This window comes from Paralichthys olivaceus, chromosome 15 (genome assembly GCF_024713975.1).
Source record: "Paralichthys olivaceus isolate ysfri-2021 chromosome 15, ASM2471397v2, whole genome shotgun sequence".
NCBI lineage: Eukaryota > Metazoa > Chordata > Actinopteri > Pleuronectiformes > Paralichthyidae > Paralichthys > Paralichthys olivaceus.
Window position 1 is genome coordinate 16,042,942 of NC_091107.1, and position 21,680 is coordinate 16,064,621.

At 39.6% G+C, this 21,680-nt stretch overlaps 1 protein-coding gene across 2 annotated transcripts in view; it reads left to right on the forward strand.

The window, feature by feature from the left end:
- Positions 1-21,680, forward strand: part of LOC109628804 (roundabout homolog 1-like) — a 91,029-nt gene that overhangs the window by 13,705 nt on the left and 55,644 nt on the right. For both annotated transcript variants that reach the window (XM_069510009.1, XM_069510010.1), the window contains one exon: positions 16,668-16,994. In XM_069510009.1, the coding sequence (XP_069366110.1) occupies positions 16,668-16,994 (327 nt within the window). The remainder of the gene's footprint in view (positions 1-16,667; positions 16,995-21,680) is intronic.

The window sequence follows — 21,680 nt, forward strand, 5'->3', positions numbered from 1 at the left end:
TATTCCTCTTGATGGCGGTCGTTTCACACCTGCACTATCAGAGTACAGGATTTCGTCAATATCTTCATAACTCGACAAAGAAAATAACTGGGCTAATTACTTTCGCTATAAGTGACCGAGATCCTCCGAGGATTGTTTTACCTGAACACCTCATCCATTTGTTGCCAGCAGAGAAGTAAGTACAAGAGGGGCTCAGAGACCAGCAGAACAGCCTAATTCCATCACTGGTGTGTGCAGCAACCCCATAGGGAACAGTTTAACCGAGACATCTGGCTGGCCTGTTGGAGTTAGTTGTGCATAGGTCAGAGTTCACATGTATTTACTCGTGATGCTTTGGCAACTGACACTCAAGGCTACAAGAGGTTTACTGTTGTGACCCAGAATACTGCACAACACTAGTTACAGAATGCTGGACCTTAAGTAATGATGGCTTATTTGGGGGCGGGGGGGTGGGGGGGGGGGGGGGGGGGTTGGCCTGCTGTGTTGTCCCTTACGCTAACAAGACCCCCCATAGCCTTTGTCATGTGACAGTGATGGGCCGAGTCTTGCTGCTAATGAGGACTTCTTCACCATGGATGATGGGGCTGATAGGACATCTTTGTATGGCGACAAGTTTCCTTTGTGTGTTGGATGGAACTGTCAGGTTTCTTCTGTGCTTTCTTAGAAATAATGCAACTAATAAGCTTCACTGGAGACCATTCTAGTAGGAGAGCATCTCCAGTAAATATTCTTTATTTGGTGGAGCACGCCAACATAGGGATAAGTAATAGAGTGAAATAAATGTGTTCACCATGTGGCTGCTCCATGTGTCATTCATACTGACTGAGAATCTGCTGAAACTACTCTTTTTACAAGTATGATGGTTTCTTGCTACATTATACGGCATGATTTCATTTCTTACTGCCGGCAGTAACATTTTCTTTCTCATCCATATTTGGGATCCATCAAATCTGGTTTATGGTTTTATATATATATATATATACATATACACACACACATCAATTTTTTTAAAGAAAAAAAAAAACCTAAGTATTGTAAGCATCCACAGTCAGTCCATGTTGAAATTTTACAAATGAATATTGTTTCATTCCAGTGAAATTTCCTGAAAAAAGCTTGGAAGAAGGTTTTTTCCACCAGGAACTGTTAAGGTAGAAAAGCTCAGACTGTATCTCTCTTGTCTCTCAAACCCCTGTGGACATTGTTGGAATTGTTTGGTTCTGACTGAACGTGCATACATGCATATGTAATGATGTTAGCGAAAGCTTGTTTTCAGTGTGTGCTTTCGAATTGTTTGCTGAAAGCTGCGATTCATAATTGCTTCCCTTGTTTACTCTCTGTTTTCCTGTGGTGCTGAGAGGCCGTGAGCATGGTTTGCAACCCCGGGGAAGGGGAGATACTCAGAGCTTTAACAAGTGCCTGCAGGCCTGCAGTTCACAGGTCATCACACTTTTGCATAGGCAGACACATACATTCACACTCCTTGTTTTGTGATGGATCGATAACTATATGCCTCTGCAGCAAAGGTAGCTGTTCTTTTGCCTGGAGGATCCTCCTACACCCCTTCTACTATCTTCAACCTTTTCTTCTCATCTATGAAAAAAGAAAACAGATTTAATTTATTTAGTCCCCATTTTCAATTGGTTAAGTTGGCATGGTCTTATTAAAGCACAGTAATGTATTGCTTCTCAGTTTCTGGCTCATTTGTGACATTGAACATGACTTATAGGAAAAATACAGAACTCCTCTGGCAATTGGAAAGGAGTCAACTGCTTTATTTTAGAAGGTATACCTGCATTTAAATAAACCTGTAACCTATAAATAGGTAATATATATCATTCCCCTAAATATGACTTGTTTATTTCATGCATCTCTGGGAGATCAGTGGAAATCAAGAAAAAAAACAAAACACCCTATCTCCCAATGTTAAAGAAAGTGATAGAAAAACAGACTGCAGATCCACGCCAAAATTCAACAATTTCTTACTTGCCTCATACTCCACCCTTCCACCAAGCTCCAAGACAAGCCTTTCAGAAGTTTTTGTGTTATCTTGCTAAACAAACAGACAAATGACATGAAGTTTCATGGTCACTGCTACCTCACTTAATTGTCAATGTTTCTGTTAATTACACAGATAAAAATGCGGTTTTGCATCAGAGCACACTGTGAAAACTAAATTAAAGTAGTAGACTAACACCACAGCTTAATTATTTGTGCTCTTTTGAAGATCTTGTGCTTGTCACCCCCCAGGTGCTGCTCTCAGTTCCTCGCCAAACAAATAAACTGCCAAGAGATCCTTATAGTGAACCACTCATCTAAATATGACTAGCCTTTTGAGATCAGAAACTCCCCTGGGTCTGTGGTTTTCTCCGGGTTGTTTGTACTTCTTTAGCCTTAGTTTCCTGCTCTGAGGCCAGTGTCCTATGACTGTTTGCTGAGGCACTTTGGATAATGACTTCTGCAAATAAGTCTGCTCTCCATAGTCTTGAGTTTTCATAAATAATTACAAAGGCGCCCGCATCTGAATTTTGTGGTTAATATGCGAATCAGTGTTGTTTCATCCTTTGGTCATGAAGGTGAGCTGATTATGTTGTTTTCGACAAACTGTTTATCTGAAACAAACTGTTGTGGCCTCCTGTGCTAGCAGTGGTGTCTTTCAGAGTGATGCTGCATCCCTTAGGATTTCTGATGGAGAGTAATTGGGAGAATTAATATCTTGAAAGGACAGCTTTAAAGGTCACCGTAATGGTATGGCCTCGGAGATGCTTCTCAAGGATACCACTCTGTCCATCTACTCATCTCCAGTCAGGCGACTAATAATCAATAGTATAGATATTTGTTTCGCTTTAGGTTTTCTGCTGTTTGTCTTTACTTTCAGACTCAGACAATGGGTGCATTCTCACTCATATCAATTAGGCTGGCTGTGACAATTAAATACAAGATTAGTTAAGGTAAAAGAATGGTTCAGTATTGTGAGAGTACTCCGTGCACATTAGCCCTCTGCCATTCCTTCAGTCTTTCTCATCCTTCATTCAACTCACATCTCTCCCCACCATTACCGACAGGGTTCAGAGCCCACTATGTGAAGACTGCAGCATAAAGAACTGTTTTCCCACCAGAGCCCCTCTCGCTGAACAGCCCAAAACATGCATACATTGCTTTAATTAGCAGATCTATCTTTAGATTTCACATGATATGTCAGAGCTGATGGTTTTAATAGATTTTGATTTATAACTATACAGCCATGACACCTTTATATAAACCTGTTATTTAAGCAGAAGTGGAGTATTTCAGTATTAGATACATATGTGATAATACAAAAATTACTTTATAATGTTTATAATGTTGTGTTATTGTTTTCCAATGTATGTGGCATGTAGTTGTCATGCTTATAAACCTCCAAATGTCTCTGTGCAATAAAACAATCCACATTTAAATCATGTTTGAAAACTGACTAGCTTATAAATGTGAATTTGACATAATGTACTATGAATGGAAGTAGCACAGTATGAACAACGTGCTGTGAAAATATCTAGAGACTAGCTTTGGCTTTAAGTAATGTTTTTCACGAAGATGAATTTGATCATGCACCAAACATCTTGGGAGAGCGGTTGAGGAGCAGCCTTTTCTAAAAAAAAATGATTCTGACAGCCCTGATCAGAGTTCGTCTAAACCAAACCCAGTGCTTCACATCCCAGTAAGCCTCCAGTAACAAGATGAAGAGAGCAGGTGGATCAACAGGCCAGTCTGAGTGGCCTTTCCTGCTTAGTGGGAGAGAGAGAACCTACTAGTTACCTTAATTAAAAAGAGGCTGATGTCGGAAGGCACACTCTCATGGCATCTCAGGCATTTTGACTCATTAGCTGGAAGGAGATATTTATACTATGCAGGAGTCGTATGATGTCTCACCTATGAATGACAGTGTAAAGGGAGCATGTTGACCAAGACAGATCCTGTATCAGATTGGTTTTCTTAGTATCTAAAGCTTATTTCTTTCATTCACCATGATGAACTGAAGCAAAATTGCAGCGCCGTAAAACTTTTTTTTGCTTAATTGGTTTGATACATGAACAAATAGCAGCTAAAAGTAATTTGCAGTTAGCGCTAAACATATATATTTAATTTTATATTTTATTTATATATCCCTTTTGACGTATGACATGCCATATGATATTCTGTTGTTATAGTGACCATCATTGCAGTATATGCTTATTGGAATCTATATTGATTTGGATTAATTAGTTTGTTGTTTGCAGGATTATGCAAAAATTACTCAACTCATTCCCAATAAATTTTGTGACCCAAAAAGGGCTCATTCAATTTTGGTGCAGATCCCTGGAATTTTTTCCCACTTTCTTTAATGCATTCTACTGAGTGTCATACTTACGTATTCATTTATTTTACTTCATTCTGGTATTTCCCACGACCACTTCAGAAGAAAGAATCGAGAATTTTAATTCTTGAGTTTGTGTTATCAAGACTCAAGACACATAAGAAACATTTAACGTCAAAAGGAATGGAAAAAAAGAAAGCCTCTTCGATCTGTTTTTTCTGAGCCTACATTCCATTTTCTCTCCTGTTGTGCTGGGTTACAGTGCAGCAGAGGACTTTCTTTTGGAAGTATAACTGGGGGTATAGCACTGTGGAAGCATAGCCACTGAAATCCTGTCATTTTTATAGAAAACTGCCTCAGGTTAATGAGGGAGTAAAGAATGTGGACAGGTACGGAGTCAAAGGAAGTGCAATCTGTGGTGGCTGCGTTTTGAGATGCATTAATTAGCTCATGTTCGGAATATGTATGTTTGAACACAGAGATAAAAAGAAACTTCAGACAGTCATGAATCCTGCAGACATTTTGTTCTTATTTTTCACTGCAATAAGAACTGAAGGAGAAGGCTCCAGCTTAACTTCTAATCATCCAAATACCTGCGCTATTTCCTCACATCAAGGAGCAGCTTTACTGTGACATGCAAGATCGGCATCCGCTGCTGTCTGCAATCTGATTTTAAAACTGCTTTATTGCAATCATGGGTTTTTTCTTCATATCATTGCAATTATATTTAACAGTCGAATGGAACAGCTATTTAACCGGCATAATCACAACCTTTTTCAAATTGAAGGGAAAGTGTTGCACTCTCAACACAATTATTTAGAGCACAGCAAATAACAGTTTACATCAGAAACAACACTTAAAGCATTTATGTAGCAATAGTTACGAAACAGAGAGACGTGCAGACCCACACCCTTAAACTCAATTCTACACAACAGAGCAAACCAGGCTAAAGAGCTGGGCCATACTTTATGTCCACAACCAACAGAGGCCTCTGTGCCAACGAGCGATCAACAGCAGCACCGCACATGAGGCCAAATCAAAAGCTGTTCATACAGATAAATTCACACATCACTGCCAGATGAGCACTTTTAATCACCTCTTTAAAAAGAGCTTATTGAAGCTCCAAACATTTCATAGGGGGAAAAAAAAGGATTGAAGTCTGTTCATAAAGAATTTGCTCCTTCATCGCTAAAAGGAAGTGAAAAGCAATTTGTCAGGAACGTGGCTCGAAGGATATTTGCCCAGTGGAAGTGACTGACACAAGCAGGATTGCTGTGAAGAAGGGGTCAAGATATTATGGAGTTCCAGGCGCTGGTGCTCATCCACGTTGAACTCCTGACTTCGCGGCTGTTTCCACCATAGTGCTTTATTGCAGCTTGTAGTGTAACTGTCTTTGCAGGTCGTGCTTGTGTCTGAAAACAAACATAAGAATTGGGTTTCCTCTTATAAACTACAATTTTAGAATCTTTCCAAAATGTTTAGACACTTCCAGTTCTTATTTTTGTGCTGTAATTCACAGTCATACTAAGGCTTTGTCAGCACCGTCAAATGCAGTTTTTTGAAAGCAAGTGCAATACATAACAATGTGGCAGCAGCAGCAGGAGCGGAACTAACAGCTGTGTTTTGATAAGATTTACATTTGGTTCCTCGGCTTGACGGCTGCCAATGAGTCAGACACCCGTTACTGTTTTTGAAATCGTCAGACTGTTGCCTCAAGACACAAAAAGATTTTGAGAAACAATGAAATGCATGTAAGTTTTCTCTCCCAATTAGGGTTTTCATCTGTGAAGATTTACATGTAAAAATCATAGTAGTGTATTGTAACTTTAAAAAATTAAACCTTTGCTGACTTTCTCAGTTGCCTATAAAAGCCTGTGGCCTCATTCCTTTGTAACAGACTCAACCCAAAGGATGTGAAATTCAAGCTCGCTCCCTTGTGCCTTGTCTCATTGCCTCACTTTCACTCCACAAAAGAAAACAAATAAAGTTTTATCTAGTCTGGCCAAATGAGAATGTGACCGATGACGGTGGAATCCTATAGGGTCAATATCAGCTGATAACGACATTACGGTTTATAAATTCCAACTAAACATTATTATAGTGCTGTGCCGGAGCTTGAGAGTTGGTATAGTCCCAAATATAATAAAACTATAATAACACTGTGACTTAAGTTTCCTCATGCAGGTTAGTTTCAAGTTGGACTCACTATCTGCACGACAGATGCTGGTGGGCCACCTTATCGGTGGATCGATGGACTGTCCAATAATTAAAGTGTCCCAGTCAGTCTCTTTAACCAATTTGTCTGTGTGCCTGTCATTTGAGGTGCTGCATGGGCATTGAACAATAGGTGCAGGGCATCACACCAGTTGGTTCCACATATTGGCCATTATGTTGCTGCCGTCCTCTTGTCTGCAGTCCCAATCAATGCCATGGTGACGAGGGCAAATGACTCCTCCTTCTCTCAGGAATCTTTGAACTGGAACAATCCAAGTCTGGGCATCATGCCACTATATGGCCAATGCTCAGGATGCTCATTCGTGCCTCCTTTATTAAAGTTAAAGTATTTATCAATTGGAGAGTCTGATCTGAATTGGAGGGGCACCAAATTCGAGGAGTTAAACTTACTCAGATGTCAACAAAGAATAATTTGAGTAGATTTTGAAATTATTATTTATCCTGTATAAAGTTTTTGTGCATGGATTTACTAAGACACACAGCTAAGGGATGACAGGTAGCACACATAACTGAACATCAGTATCACGAGAGGGAGTGCAATGTAAGTTATGACATGTGATATCTGGCTGTGGGTCCAAACAGAGCTGTGTCCCTACCTGTAATTGTGAGTCTCAGATGGTGAAATAGATTAAATACAACACTCAACGACGTTTGTCTTTTGCTGGTGGATGCTAAATTTAGCAAGCTGGACATAATTAAGACTTAGATCAAATGGGTGAGTTAGGTGTAGCCCTGCCCGACTGGGAAACAAAATATATGAATGAATTTAGTTGCTTTTTTACCCTCCTAAAAATCCATCATGGATTAAAAAGACATGATGGTTAAAAAAGTCGCTGGTTCTTCCATTGTTGATTGCTTACGACCTGAGGTGTTGGACACAGATATGGATATGTATCACTTAACAAACGGACAGCCAATCACAAAGTGTCAAATAGTGAGCTTTAGAGGGGCTGGTTGGTGGATTTCGTTACCTGTGGACAGAGTATAGGCCAGTTGTTTCCCCAGGGTTCCATTCTTTTTGCTAAAATAAGCTCATCTGACTCTCAGCAAGAACGGATTAAGCATATTCCCCAAAACAGTGAACTACTCCTTTAATGACAGAATACTATTAGTGCCATCAAATGGGTATTTGCTTTTTCCCCCAAAAGTGTACACACAGGTTATAAACAATGCCAAAAATATCTGAGTCAAACTACACAACACCGAACTATAGTCCTCTGTGGCTCAATGTACGCTCTTACTAATGTCCTCTCAGACTATTACGCTAATGTCATAATTGCTTTTAGTGTTAATGCAGTTCAAAAACCAGCCAGAGCTGTGGCCACTTCATTACAGAAACTGTGATTGAGCTTTAGAAGACTGGTTGAAAGTCAAATCTGGCAGTTTATTCCTGTATTTATATCTGTGGTATTGTTTAATGGGCATGTCCAGCACATGCACGTTTCTGTATCTGCATGCAGACATTTATGAAATATGATTTCTGTAGATGGGTTTGGTGCTCAGGGTGAAGTCTCTCCGCCTTCACAGTACGACAGCCAGTTCACATCTGGACTGCCACTACCAGGGGCGCAATTTAGACAGAAAATAAATGTAGGTCATGCAGACATGCTCTTGTGACATGCAATAATGCAGCATGAAACTGATGTAATATTCATTCATTAATTGGGTTAGTTTAGCAAAAATGTTTTAAATATCTTACAAGCCTCAGAGGAGATAACGGAAACACGGCTGAAGATGGTCAAACGTACATTACGCAGTCTGTTCAGCTGATCATACAAATGATAGTAGTCTAAACTGTAATGTGTAACTGATGAGCTGTGCATCGGTGAATCACAAGTGAAACTAATATAAAAGATTAACCGAGGGAGGGTTTGTCTTTTCGTTAACAACAAACGATCTCATTGCCATTTCAGCGCCTGCTCTGTTCATGGGAAGTTTGACTTTCAAGCTCTGCCTGAGTGATAATCAATGGCCTATACAACCACTTTACTTTCCACTGAACAGTTAATGGAGTGAGGATAAGCCTCTCAGATGGGCTGCTGGCCTTTCCAGGCAGTTGTGCTCCAAAGGTGTTTCTCATCACAAATATCAGCCACCTATGTTTGCTTGTGCACTATGTTGAAGCAACATGCAGGATTTGGTCCGTATATAAAAAGCCAAACATGTAGACTCCTGGTGACAATATTTGACATTACCAGGCGACAGTTTTAGCAGTGCTTGGAATATACTATATATACTTGCAAGCTATTATTACATTCTTATAAACTGTAGGAATTTGGTATAAAGAACTAAACCAAAAGCATTTGTAGTGTCCATCATATTTAGCCTGATGGATTTATTCTCCAGTTAAAATGTCCTGGTGACCTAGTTGGCTCAGATGTTTATCGTGCACCAGCAATGTTGTGGTTCGTGTCTGCCCTGGGGATTTTATTGCTTGTTACCTTCCCAGTGAGCATTTAACAGATGGCAAGCCAGAGACTATTTTTTATAGTTTTGTGTTGAGAGAGTGTTTAAAAAAAAATCATACTAAAACTATTTAGAAAATGAATAAACACCATTATTTGCAGATAATTGTCACTGAAAGATCTCCATAAAGTAATTTAATATGAACACTTAATCAATTATTTGATTGACTGATGAATCATTGTCAATAATTTGAATAAGCTGGTTGGACAATCAAGTTATTTAAAAACATGATATTGGAAATTTTAATGAGTGTTTTTCACTATTTTCTGACATTTGAAGACTGAATGATTAATCGATTAATCATAAAAATACTGGACAGATTAATCAATAATGACAGCACTTGTTAGTCTACACATTATAATATGAATTATCAAGCCTTTGTCAAGCGTTTTCCTCATTTTCACTCAGCTCATATCTTGCACTGAACATCTGGGTGCTGCAGTTAGGAGGCGTTATCATTGCCCATGACCTTGACTCCCCTCCAGAGACTGCTACATTGTGCATTCCGTTGTTAAAGATATCGCAGGAGAAGGAAACCCAGAAACACACTACTTCCGTGTGATTAAAAACCACCTGTACAAATGCATATTGAGGAGATCATATGTTGTAGCGCAGAGTTAGAGAGTGTGGTCGCAGACACCTCGTCCCAGACACACACAGGCCTATAGAAACACACACACATTCCTTCCCCCGCATACTTGAGTGAATGACAGTGTTCAACTGTTCCACTTAATTGTAGTTTATACTGCCTGAGAAAGAATGTCAGGCATTTATTGGTTCCCTGTGTTTTACCTTGCAAATGAATGAGTGTGTGTTTGGAAAACGTGTCTCCACGGGATGAGCAACACAAATGGTTTGTTTTCCACTTTTCTTTGTTATTGAAATAGTTTGAAATGTAGAGAAATAGGCCTATTTATTTCATTGCTGAGTGACTTAGATGATAAGATTGAAATTGTACACATTTATTTTCAATAAATATAAAACACAGTTATAGAGTAGCATTAAGACTGAGGAAAGGGGTAAAGCCTGCATAGTTCACTCCAAATGTTTAAAAAAGAAATGAAATACATTCATATAAGCACTTTGAAAGCTCAATAATTATAAGTCAGGTTTGTGTCCTTGGTTGCAGCTTCATATTAAACTAATGGAAGCCTGGGTAGCTTAGCCTGTAGAGCAGCAGTCTTTCAATCTAATGGTCCAGGGTCCATGTCTCTGTTCATGTGGTGCAGAGGTCCAACACTTTCATTTGCCTAAATTTCCTTCAGGGTCAATTAAATATCTATCTATCTATCTATCTATCTGTCCATCTATATCTATATCTAGTACCCATGCAATCAGTGTTGATGGTCTCATCTAATTCTCAGTAGCAAATTGAATAAATATAGAGGCATCTAAGTTTACGCTTAAGCTTTTCTCTTAAACGTTTAAATTTTAGCAACATGATGCTTCAGTGCCATCATTAAGACAACTGCTCTTATTGTGACTATACCACAAAACAATAGAATCATCCATCTTTTTTTTGCAGTTTCTCTTATTTGATCTGTGGTCTGACTTCATTTATTTTTCCTTTAAGTGTTTAAATGACAAGTCGATCAATATGAATATTACTGATATCATCGTTGGAAACTTTTAAAGCTAAAGCTGCATATTATTATTCAATATGGAGAAGTTAGTTGTAGCTGAACATGTGTATGGCTTTCAGAATAACCGTTGTATAACCTTTTATTGCAGAGTCTGCACAGTTTTATAAAACAGGTCCCTGGTCTCACTTAAAGCCCCTTTGATGTAACACTGGATCCACATTAGTCAGAACTTGGCCTAAGAAGAGTGGATTTGTTGGATGTTTTTTTGAAATATCTGTATAATCAGATGTGCTTTAAATACCAAAGGCTGTGCAGCTATGCAATGCACTTGCATAACATAACCCACTTGTCACACTAATACTTTGTTGTTCAGGGTAAAGTGTCACCGAGTGGATGTCTAGTCTGGATCAGTGAAGTGCATTTTTAGGATGGAAATGCTGACAGCACTTTTTTTCAGGCAGACACAAGGTTTATTCTGCACTATACATTGTTTTTACTTCTGAAACTGAAACTTAACTCTCAGTGCATGTCAGGAAAAGGTGGAGGAGTTTCCACATCCTGTCTGAAAATCTATTTCAAAATACTGAATCAATGTAAAACAACTTGTGAAGTTTACTTACTTCAGTTGAGGTTTTCCTGCAGCACACTTTGGTGCTATGGTGGTGTTTGGTTATGACTCTGTGCCGACGACAGCCGTGGACGACAGCCGTGGCCCGAGGCATCATTTTTTGTGTGGTCCGTCTGTCCATGTATCCGTCTGTCCTATTCTTGTGAATGTGATATTTCAGGAATGCCTTGAGGGAAATTTAATCACATCTGGTAGAAATGTCCAGTTGGACTGGAGGATGAATTCATTAAAATTTTGTAGGTCAAAGGTCACATAAATGTCTAAATGGACAAAATGATGGCATAATGACATTTCCAAAAGGTCAGAGGTCAACATCAGTGTTGTACAAATACACCCATGATTTATACAGCTTATCCTTTTGAAGCTCATAGGGAGTCAACTGGAGTCATTCTCAGTTGATAGTGGGCGAAAGGTGGTGTATCCCCTGGACAGGTCTCTAGTCCGTCACAGGCCCGACATACAAAGAGACAAACAACCATTTAACCCGACAGTCAAATTAGGGGAGCAAATCAACCCTAACACAATCTGAGTGTCTTTGAACTATGTGGAGAACCTGGATAAAACCCACACAGAGAACATGCAAGACTCTGGACCAACCGGGATTCAAACTGACAATCTTCTTGCTGTGAAGAGGCAATAGTGCGAACAACTGCACAACCATGTTTCTTCAAATACACCTTTTATTAAAATCCTTCACTTGATATATTATGAGTCTGGGCAGACATGGATGTAAACTGCAGTTTGCTGGCAGACATTTACAACCATGAGACGGTAATTGTAGCCTCTGAAACTCTCTATTGTCTGCTCTCTGTTCTTTTTGGTTCTCTGCCTTGTTGATCCGGCCTTGGATAGTTGTCTGTTCAAACATGTGGTGTCATTTGACTCACGAGGGCGATGCTGTGAACTAAGAAGCTTCTGCAAATCTGTGTCTCACCATTAAAAGTGTGGACTTTGATCCATGGTCTAGACCACGGGTCACAAAAAAGGAAAACTAAATGACTTTCACAGACTGAAACAAAGGGAATGCTGTAACAAGACATAGCTGTTCCATTTATTGCACACTCTTAAGCCCTTCCACAAAAATCAGCGTCCCTTTTAATAGCCGTGCCTGACTGCTACTCTCTCAGAGTGTTGTTGGCACTCGAGTACAGGTAATCCTCCAGCACTACAGGGAGATATTTACCATTTCCACCAGCGGGGCTCAGGTAGGCTTCGTGTCAGAGTCACCGAACAAGCTGAGTTTGTCACACAGCTGTCAGCTGCACCAAAGGGTGGTACTAAGTCTGCGGTGTTCAACATTAATAAATGTCACCCACTGCTCTTCTTGTACTCACTTGTTTGGGAAAACCACACAGACAATTATTCTCTATCTTTGAGAAGTGAATGTGAGAATCTGAGTTAAAAACTGGAACCCAAAAATCCAATGTTCCAGAAATGTGTTGGTGTGTCTATGTGTGTGTCTATGTATCTGTCAGTAGTTCTCTTTTCTAAGAGTTTTACCTTTGTACAAAGTCATTCATTACACTAAGCAGACAGCTGGAGCTGGTGCAGTGCTAATTTGATTTTGATATTTGATATTTCTCTGTATATTTCTTTGGTTTGGGTCCAAACAGACATAGTAGCCTCCTTTCATGCACTCTAAATATATACAGTGTAGCACTGTAAATGACACTGGGGTAGGTTGATGTAAGACCACCAACGTTGCAGTAAATTACACTCATATTTGTCACATTGTGTTATTACAATTTCAGTGCTCATGATTTGTTGCTTTAAAACCCCTACCCTCCCCCATTATAACCTCTCCCTTTCCTTCTCCCTTCCTCCTATAATTTATCCCCTCATGCTTTCTTTTCTGTAAAATATTCACCAAGCCTACTTGAATAAAATACAGAATGCCTAGATTATCATTCCAACATACTATGCCTTTCCATTCACTCCTTTTTTTTCTCCTGCACGTTTTATTTAATTCTCTATAGAGAGATGCACATTTTTGGAGAAAACAGACTCCCCGTCCTCCCTCCTTTCTCACCGACTGAGACAAAACTACAGACATGCTCATTTCTCTTTTGTGTTTGTAACTCTTCATCCTCCTTCATTTCCTAGATCTTCACTGAACAACATAACTGCCTCAGGGATGACTGACAGGAAGAAAAAAAAACACATTTGTAGGGGTACAGGTGCTACAAATGACCTTTAGTGTGTATGTTCTCCATTGTGCATCTGTGTTCATGTTTTTGCATACTGATTGTATGCTGGCTGCTGGCCCTTTGCAGATAAAACCTGGTCTTCTGGGGGCCCACTTGTGGCGTGCTGATATTGCCTTTCTGTAATGCCAGGAAGCTTAGGGAGCTGCCTGGACCCTTAGGCATCAGCCCAACACAATTAAGTACAAGGAAAGCAACATGCAGGCTGTGAACAGGGACCGAAGGCCACATTGACCCCCCTTGTTTATATTGTTCTGTTACACATTTAAAAGTCTAGACGTAGTGTACAATTTGAATTAAATATTTATTTTTATTTAAATATAGATTTTTGCCCACAGCCACGTGAGTGATTTGGCTTTTCTTTGTCATTAGTTTTGACACCTAAATGTTTTTCTTCTTACATGGTTTAGGATTGTTTTCCCCCATTTTCTAAATTATTCAGAAGTCTTTCAGCATCAACTGTTGGTAAGAGGCTTTGTGCTGTTTCAGTAGGGCGTGGCAATATGGCTAAACAAAAATTAACATCAGTCTTGATAAATGTCCCTTTTTTTATTTCAAAGACTGATTTTCTTATCGGCAAGGAATGACAAGCACTTGATAAAGAGCAAAACATTTTACGAATCTGAGATCAATTATGTGCTATATCGCTGTCCTGAGCTTGCACAATTCAAAAGCATTATATCAATAACTATTGATGAAAAATATATTTAATACAATTGATATTGTTTTATTACCTATGCCTGTGTTTTAGTTAATCAAATGTATAACTACATTTAATAAATCACTGAATACATTCAGAACTAGTAGCATCACTGTCAGCCTCAATTGTAAGCCTTCTTTGTGATAATCATGAGATATTATGAGCTGTACACACTGCCGTGACATTAGCATTATGCTCAAAGCACTGGTACAACATCAAAGTGCTAGCTCCTTGTTTTAATTCAATTCTCTTCATCTACTATTTTACTGGGGAGGATGCATGAGTTTAATGGGTGCTTTCTTGGTTCATGTCTCATTCTTCCCTAGTTTTTGTGGAAATCTGTCTGTACCTCTTGCGTACTCCGACCACGCTTACACAAACAAACAAACAAACAAACAAATCAACAAACAAACAGATAGCTGTGAAAACCTTATTGGCGGAGGTAATGAATCCTATATGCATGGCCCGTGTTTTTATTATATTCTGCATTTGTATAAAAAAGTGGGGCATGTTTGGTTTGGTAATTTTTGTCAGATGTTCAGTTCATTAGCATGTACCATTTTAGCTAGCTTGATCACTTAACATAAACGCAAAAAGAGACAAATGAAAGAAATAATTTTATTGTAATAATCCGGCAGTGGACGAGCTTATCTCATCACATTGCTTTAGTTTGAGTACTACTTCCTATGTAATATGGTTTTGGATGCAACACATGCAGTCAGCATACAATGTATTTTTTATGTTACGCCTGTGCACTTATCATGCCAGATTTTCCCAGTGTTTTTGTGTGAGAAAGGGGGGTAAATTACACCTCTAAAATAATATCAAAATTTCCATTATAAGCTTGTGTGAGATAGAGGTTTATGCAAACACACAAAAGTGCACCATTCTACCGAGTGGATAAAAATCTCGCCCGTGTCATGTGCGAGGTGCTCTATCTGGGTAAACACTTGTCTGTGTCAGATTTATTGGTTGCAGCAGGAGTGTAGGAGCTCATCACTGTCGAGCACGGTAGTGATTATCTGCTTTACAGGGCCATCGGCACATTAAAGCATGACCTGCTGAAGGCTGCGTAATGCTAGTGTTTGCAGCTGCATGAAAGCACAGAAAAAGTGTTCCCACAGCTGTAAAAGAGGTAAAACATTGGTTGCATGACTGACATTAACGCCACACTTCCGGCGCTCTTCCCAGCCTGTCTTCACTCTCTCCATATGTTGTGTTGTTAGCAGTTTCTAGCAGTACCACGGGTGCATTGCCAAAACAATAACATATGCGATTCCTTTGTAGAATTCACAGCAGATTCTCCTGCCCTTATACACTACTGGAGGGAAAGAGGTGAAAGAATGAGCAGGGGGTCTGTGTTTGGACATGGTTGGTGGTGGGCTCGTGTTTGAACCTGGCCGTGTAAGGGGGTTGGAAAGAGAGGGATGGAATTCTAGATATAGGGAGGCATTGGAGCTGCGTACCTGGACCTTATTAGGGTGGTTTTCTTTGTCCTTTGCCTCACAGGGAACTCATTGTTATACACAGACTCTTTGAAAAGACCATGAGAAGAGCATGATTGACATCTCAACAGTGTATCAGGGAATTAGAGGCGATTTTGTGGTTGTTAGTGTGGAAGTATTGATTCTATGGCATGGCTTAACAATTTCAGAGGTTCGGAATAGTAACATAAATTCACACGGAGAAACACACACACACACATGAGTGGTTATACACACATGCACACAAGTAACTCCAGCAGCTGAGGATGGAGATCGTTGCTAGTTTGCTTGGGATATCAGTAAAGACATCTACAGAAGAAAAAAAAAATACCACAAGATATAGATGTAATATCAGATTTTCCACCATGTTTGTTTCCCTCGTCATTTATGAACTACACTGTGAAAATACACACACACATTATGCATTTGGGAATGTTTGCTTTTCCTGTAATATTAGCTATAGTCGCAGACGTTTCAGTATGTGTAAAACTATTGGATATTTAAATTGTAAAATATCACATTGGTGGAACCACACAAGACACTGTAATCCCATTATAAATTTAGCCTTGGAGCTTTTCTCAAAAAGCAGTACACGTATTTCTCTGCAAATGCTTTGAGGGTAGACATGTTTTGAAAGATATTACTTACTGAGGACTTAACATGTCAGCATTGTTTTTGTTTTATTTCCAACGCCTCATGAGGTTCCAACTGCTGAAACAAAAGCAATACGTTTTATGAATGCTTTGTGACTGGGTGGTAATTATACTGTCAATATTTTTAATACAAGGCACTTGTTATAATGCACCATATCTAATTCCTTTAGAGCTGCTGCTGTTTTGATTAGTTTTGATTAGTACTCCTCTTTATTGCATAGAGGGACTGAATGATGGATTTCACAATGGCTATTTGCAGTGTGTTTTCTTGTGTTCTATTGGCATGTGCAGCAAGTGTTATATGGCTCATTTGTTAACAAATTGTGTACTTGAAACTGATCGCCATCTTTGTTTTATCACCTCTACACCCTTCCAACCCTCTAGGGTCTCGTCTTCGCCAGGAAGACTTCCCTCCTCGCATCGTGGAGCACCCCTCTGACCTCATTGTATCCAAAGGGGAACCCGCCACTCTCAACTGTAAGGCAGAGGGCCGTCCAACCCCCACGGTGGAATGGTACAAAGATGGGGAACGCGTCGAGACGGACCGCGATAATCCCCGCTCCCACCGTATGCTGCTGCCCAGCGGGTCACTCTTCTTCCTACGCATTGTCCACGGACGGCGGAGCAAGCCCGATGATGGCAGCTACGTGTGCGTGGCCCGAAACTATCTGGGCCAGGCGATCAGTCACAATGCCTCACTGGAAGTAGCCAGTAAGTCCTGTTGGTGTGTGTAGGTGTGTGGTGGTGTGTGTGTCACAGTAAGAGCTGTTCATTTTGGCTATTCTATTAAATGTAATGAATGTACACAGGCATAATACATAAATATCCAGATAATTTATTTTCCAGTCTTTCAATGTGCATAATGATAGCTCATATATTAATATATGTCGTAATTGAAAATTAGGATTATTTTGTAAATCAGACAGTCTGTGTAGTGTCTTAAAGCAAAAATAATTAACACTGGAAATAAATGTATACTTATTACAATAACAATCAACATATTGAGTGCCTTCACACAGCTAACGGATACTTCTAAAAGCCTGCTTTAGTTTGCTACTTTTTAACAATATGGGTCATTTTTATGGTCGAGGGACAGGTGGAAGTTCCCAGTGCGATCCACCTGTCAGCAGGGCAACAGCTGTGTGTCTGCTTTAGTCCCAGGGTTTAAACCAGCATGCTCCTAACAGGTGACGGTGTCTATACTCGCTGAATCACAGAGTTGCAAGAGTCAAGTGTGTGCCATTACCAGATTAACAGCCTTTCGCTGCAGTATGTCTCAGGCAGGAATCTGTCAGGTTGCTTGCAGCGACCAAACATATGTGCGCATGTGTATAAAGGTTAGCTGTATGTGATGGAATGAGGCCTGTGGAGAAGCAGGGGGTAAAAGGTCAAGGTTTACGACCGTCAGAATAGGGTAAGTGCAGATGGTGTGTGAGTCCCAATAGAACAGGGGTTTCGCAAGTCCAAAACAGTGGGAGCAGACTGGTAAACAGAGTGAAGAATGCACTGAAAGAAGGAAGTGATGGTGTTAAGGGTTAACAACTGCAGCCAAGCCCCTGCACACTGCATAGCTCCCCCAACCTTCACTGTCGATCCCCTGGTCGGCTCAGCTGCGTCAGCTCGCAGAGCTCTACCCAGGCTCGGTCTCCTGGGGAGATATTCTGCAAGGGTTTTAGAATAATAATAACCCTCTAGTATCCGTTTCACCTTTTGAATTATAATGAAAGAGATGGTCAAATGGTATGATGGTAATGCTAGATCAGCGCTCCTACCCTGAGAAGCTAAGCCCTCTAGGGGGAGAGTTTATTACTGGAAGTTCACTAAATTTACTGCCAGGTTTTGAGGTCGAGAGGCAAAACAGAGAGGACTTGTTGAAGCTGCCTGGATGAGTTATGTCTCCCTACTTCATCCTCAGAGGTCACACAGATTCATGGGTCACTCAGGGGCTTGAAGGTAAAACAGAATCCCCTTTGGCGAATGCTGCTGAGTTAAGGAGTTTAGAAAAGGACTGAGGAACTGGGGAGTGTTAAAAGGAGGATTGACCCTAATCTGTCGATCCGCGTGTCAAATAATTTGTCTAGTCTTGTTAAAGTGTGAGTTGCTTATTTTGTAAGGAAAGGAAACTGTATTCACATTTGTTTGATAGCCCGTGCATGCACATAACAGTTTCATCAAATTACCATCATGTTTCAATTATTATATTTGTCACTCAAAAATCACTGAGGCAATAACACAAACTGACAAGGCTCTAATAATAGAGCCGACTTGTGAATGTCAATACTATTCAAGAAAATAACTTGAAGAGTGAACAGATATAAAATTAACACCATGTGCTAAGTGAATTACATCTGTCATAATAATTTTATACTGTAACTCCATCATAAAAGTGCTATCATAGAAACATATGCCTAATAAATGATCATCATTTATTTCTTTGTTGTCAAGATCCACTAAATACAGTTTATCGTTAATCAGTATTCAAATGATTCTTAAGTAAGATTAAAAAGTTGTATATTTTATTAAGTTGTCATTTGAGAAATCAGGAACACAACTGCAACACAACTAAATCCCAATCCTCAACAGATTTTAATTATACCAATGGCTGTCTGTCTGTTGGTCAGTCCGTCCACCACCTAGGTCTAGAACGAAATCATCAGGATCCATCACTTGCCTTGAAATATGGAAGCATATGTCCACAGCATTTGAATCCAAAACAAATTTCCCTACGGGGACCATAAAGTATATCATATCGTATCATATCGTAAATATTCTACATATTTTCAGGGCTCCCAGATGATGCATCCAAATGACTGGTGATCCTCTGACTTTCCCTATGGAGCAGAGCTTGGGTACCCTTTTTCTACCAAGGTCCATAATAAATTATGAACACATGTCTGACACTAAGCTCTCTAAAGCAATGGATTGAACTGCTTTTCTTTGATGAGACGTCTGATGTCAGATGGTAGTGATGATGACAGAGCCGGTGACTCAAATAAGTGGAAATAGCAACAATTATACAGCATGTAAGCTGTGGGTATTTGTTATGTCTGTTGTTACACCACAGGTTAAAGTGGACTTTTCTTGTGGTGTCTTTCAATGTTTTTTCAATATCATCTGCCAAATCATTAGTCTGTGCTGTGATGGTTCTTTAAGGGAAACTGAAACACTTAAGAACAATTTAACTTTGCCCAGTTGTAGGAGCTCTGCAGCGGCAGCAAGGCTCATTCACAACTTCTCCTTCTGATTGAGATTATATCTCAGCTTTAAGCTCACTCACCTCAAAACGTCCCTGTTTAATGTTGCTTCTGACAGAATGTGACACAAAAACTCAGCGAGTGAGTCCTTACAAACTAGACAGTCTAAATGATGCTTGTGGCAATGAAATGCAACAGCTACATGTTTGTCTTGTTCCACCATAATCTGTCAAGGTCAGAAGGGACCACCCTGAAGCACATATTGGTCTACTATTTGATGTGAATAACCTCTTAAACACAAAAAAAACGAAATGCTGTCATGTGAATTTTGTTTGTATTTCTTGATCTTTTTTATTTTAAATTTCTGAATCAATGCATTGCCTTGCAGGCCAGACTGTCTCATGGGCCGTATACAACACAAAAGCCAGGTGCTCTCCACCCTTGCCTCAGAGCATTGGTCTTTTAATCCCTTATTGACAAACTAAATCTGAAAGCTACAGTGGAAAATAAATTACCTCTAAAAGCCTTAACTAAATTCCATTTCATAATTTACTAATGTATCATTTTCTACTGCTTCTTTGATTTAAGCCAAGTAAGGGAGAGATGATGAAAAGTAGGGATGCTGCTGACAATAGACTGTGTCGGTGACTGACAGATGTAAAGCGATGGGAGAGGGAAAGGAGTGACAGAGACAGATGGAAACAGAGGAGAGAGGGGAAGAACTATCCGTCCTTCAAGGCACACAAGTGAAACTTGTTTGCACAAAATTGAGGTGACATGGTAGAGACAGTGACAGATGTAGTATGTCGCGGTGCCTGAAGTGTGACCTCAGGGTTGAAATACTAACACACAACATGCTACCAGCACAACGTGCACAGGCACAGGCTAGTGGAGCCCTCTCTGAAAGTGAAAGAGATGAAATGAGAAAGAGAATAAAAAAAGACATATAACTTAGTTCCTTTACAATAAATGTCACAGAAGACACTCAGCATATTTTCTTTTTTTCCTCTGCCTGCGGGGATCCTAGAGGACCCTGGGAAATGAACACATGTCCTATTGACCTCGGCCACTTGATTCAATCATGGAGCGCTTTATTGAGGTGAAGGCAAAGTCACAGCCTGTGTACTCTAAAGGTTATTGAATAGTAGACCTGTTTTTATGTTCAGTAAGGGAGAGAGGAATAAATGTTATTCTTAAACTAATTGGACGCTGCCATTTGCTGAAAGAAAGTGAGGCTTGCGGCAGAGCGGATGGTTCGCCCACAATGCTGCAGTGATGAAGTAACGAGCTACATGCAGGGAAGGAAAACTATACAGCCACACCACTGCTCATGTTTATGAGGAGAACGACAGAGAAACCCCCTCTCCATCTGTCTTTATATTAATTATGATACAACCAAAAGTATTTCACACTTAATCACAACATCATAGCGAAATATCAAGTTATACATCACAAGAGATCACAAGCTCCAATGCTGCTGTATAAGAAAATGCTGCAGAAAAAATGACACAAAAATCCTCACATTTTTTCAATCCTCACCGAAATTTAATGGATTCTTCCCTCGCCCATAGAGCATCCTTCCACCAAGTTTTGGTTTATCCTTAGTTTTTGCATAATCCCGCTAACTAACAAACAAAAAAAGTGAAAACATAACCTCCTTGGCAGAGATAATTATAAAACCTTGATATTTTATATATTTTCTCTGACAAAGGGCACTTTTCCATAGAAATGTGTTTTGCCCTTGTCAATGAAAACAAAACGAATCTGCTGAATATATCTTTATATGTGTTCATAATCTGGTTTATCAGTCAAAAAGTCTGATGCATTTTGGTGAGTTGTGCTACAAGATAGTTGCTACAAGATGATGAACAAATAAATAATGGGTGTGGATTTAGCCAGAGCAGATATCTGTAGCTTATCCCTCATCTCTGCCTGAGGCTACATCAGCCATTACTAGCTGCATAACATACAATCTTTGACCAGGCAGGTTGCATTATGGGTGATTTAGATGCCAGGTTTGACAAGGAAGAAGAACATGTTGAAAAGAAGGTGATTCTTGGATGATATCTGTTTCTGCTCAAAATAAAGAGTCCAACAACATTGAAAGAAAAGAAAAGAGTGAAATGCTAAATAAATGGAATACTATTTTATTTGATCAAATTACATATTCAGTATATCTACATAATTATATGTTTACGTAGGA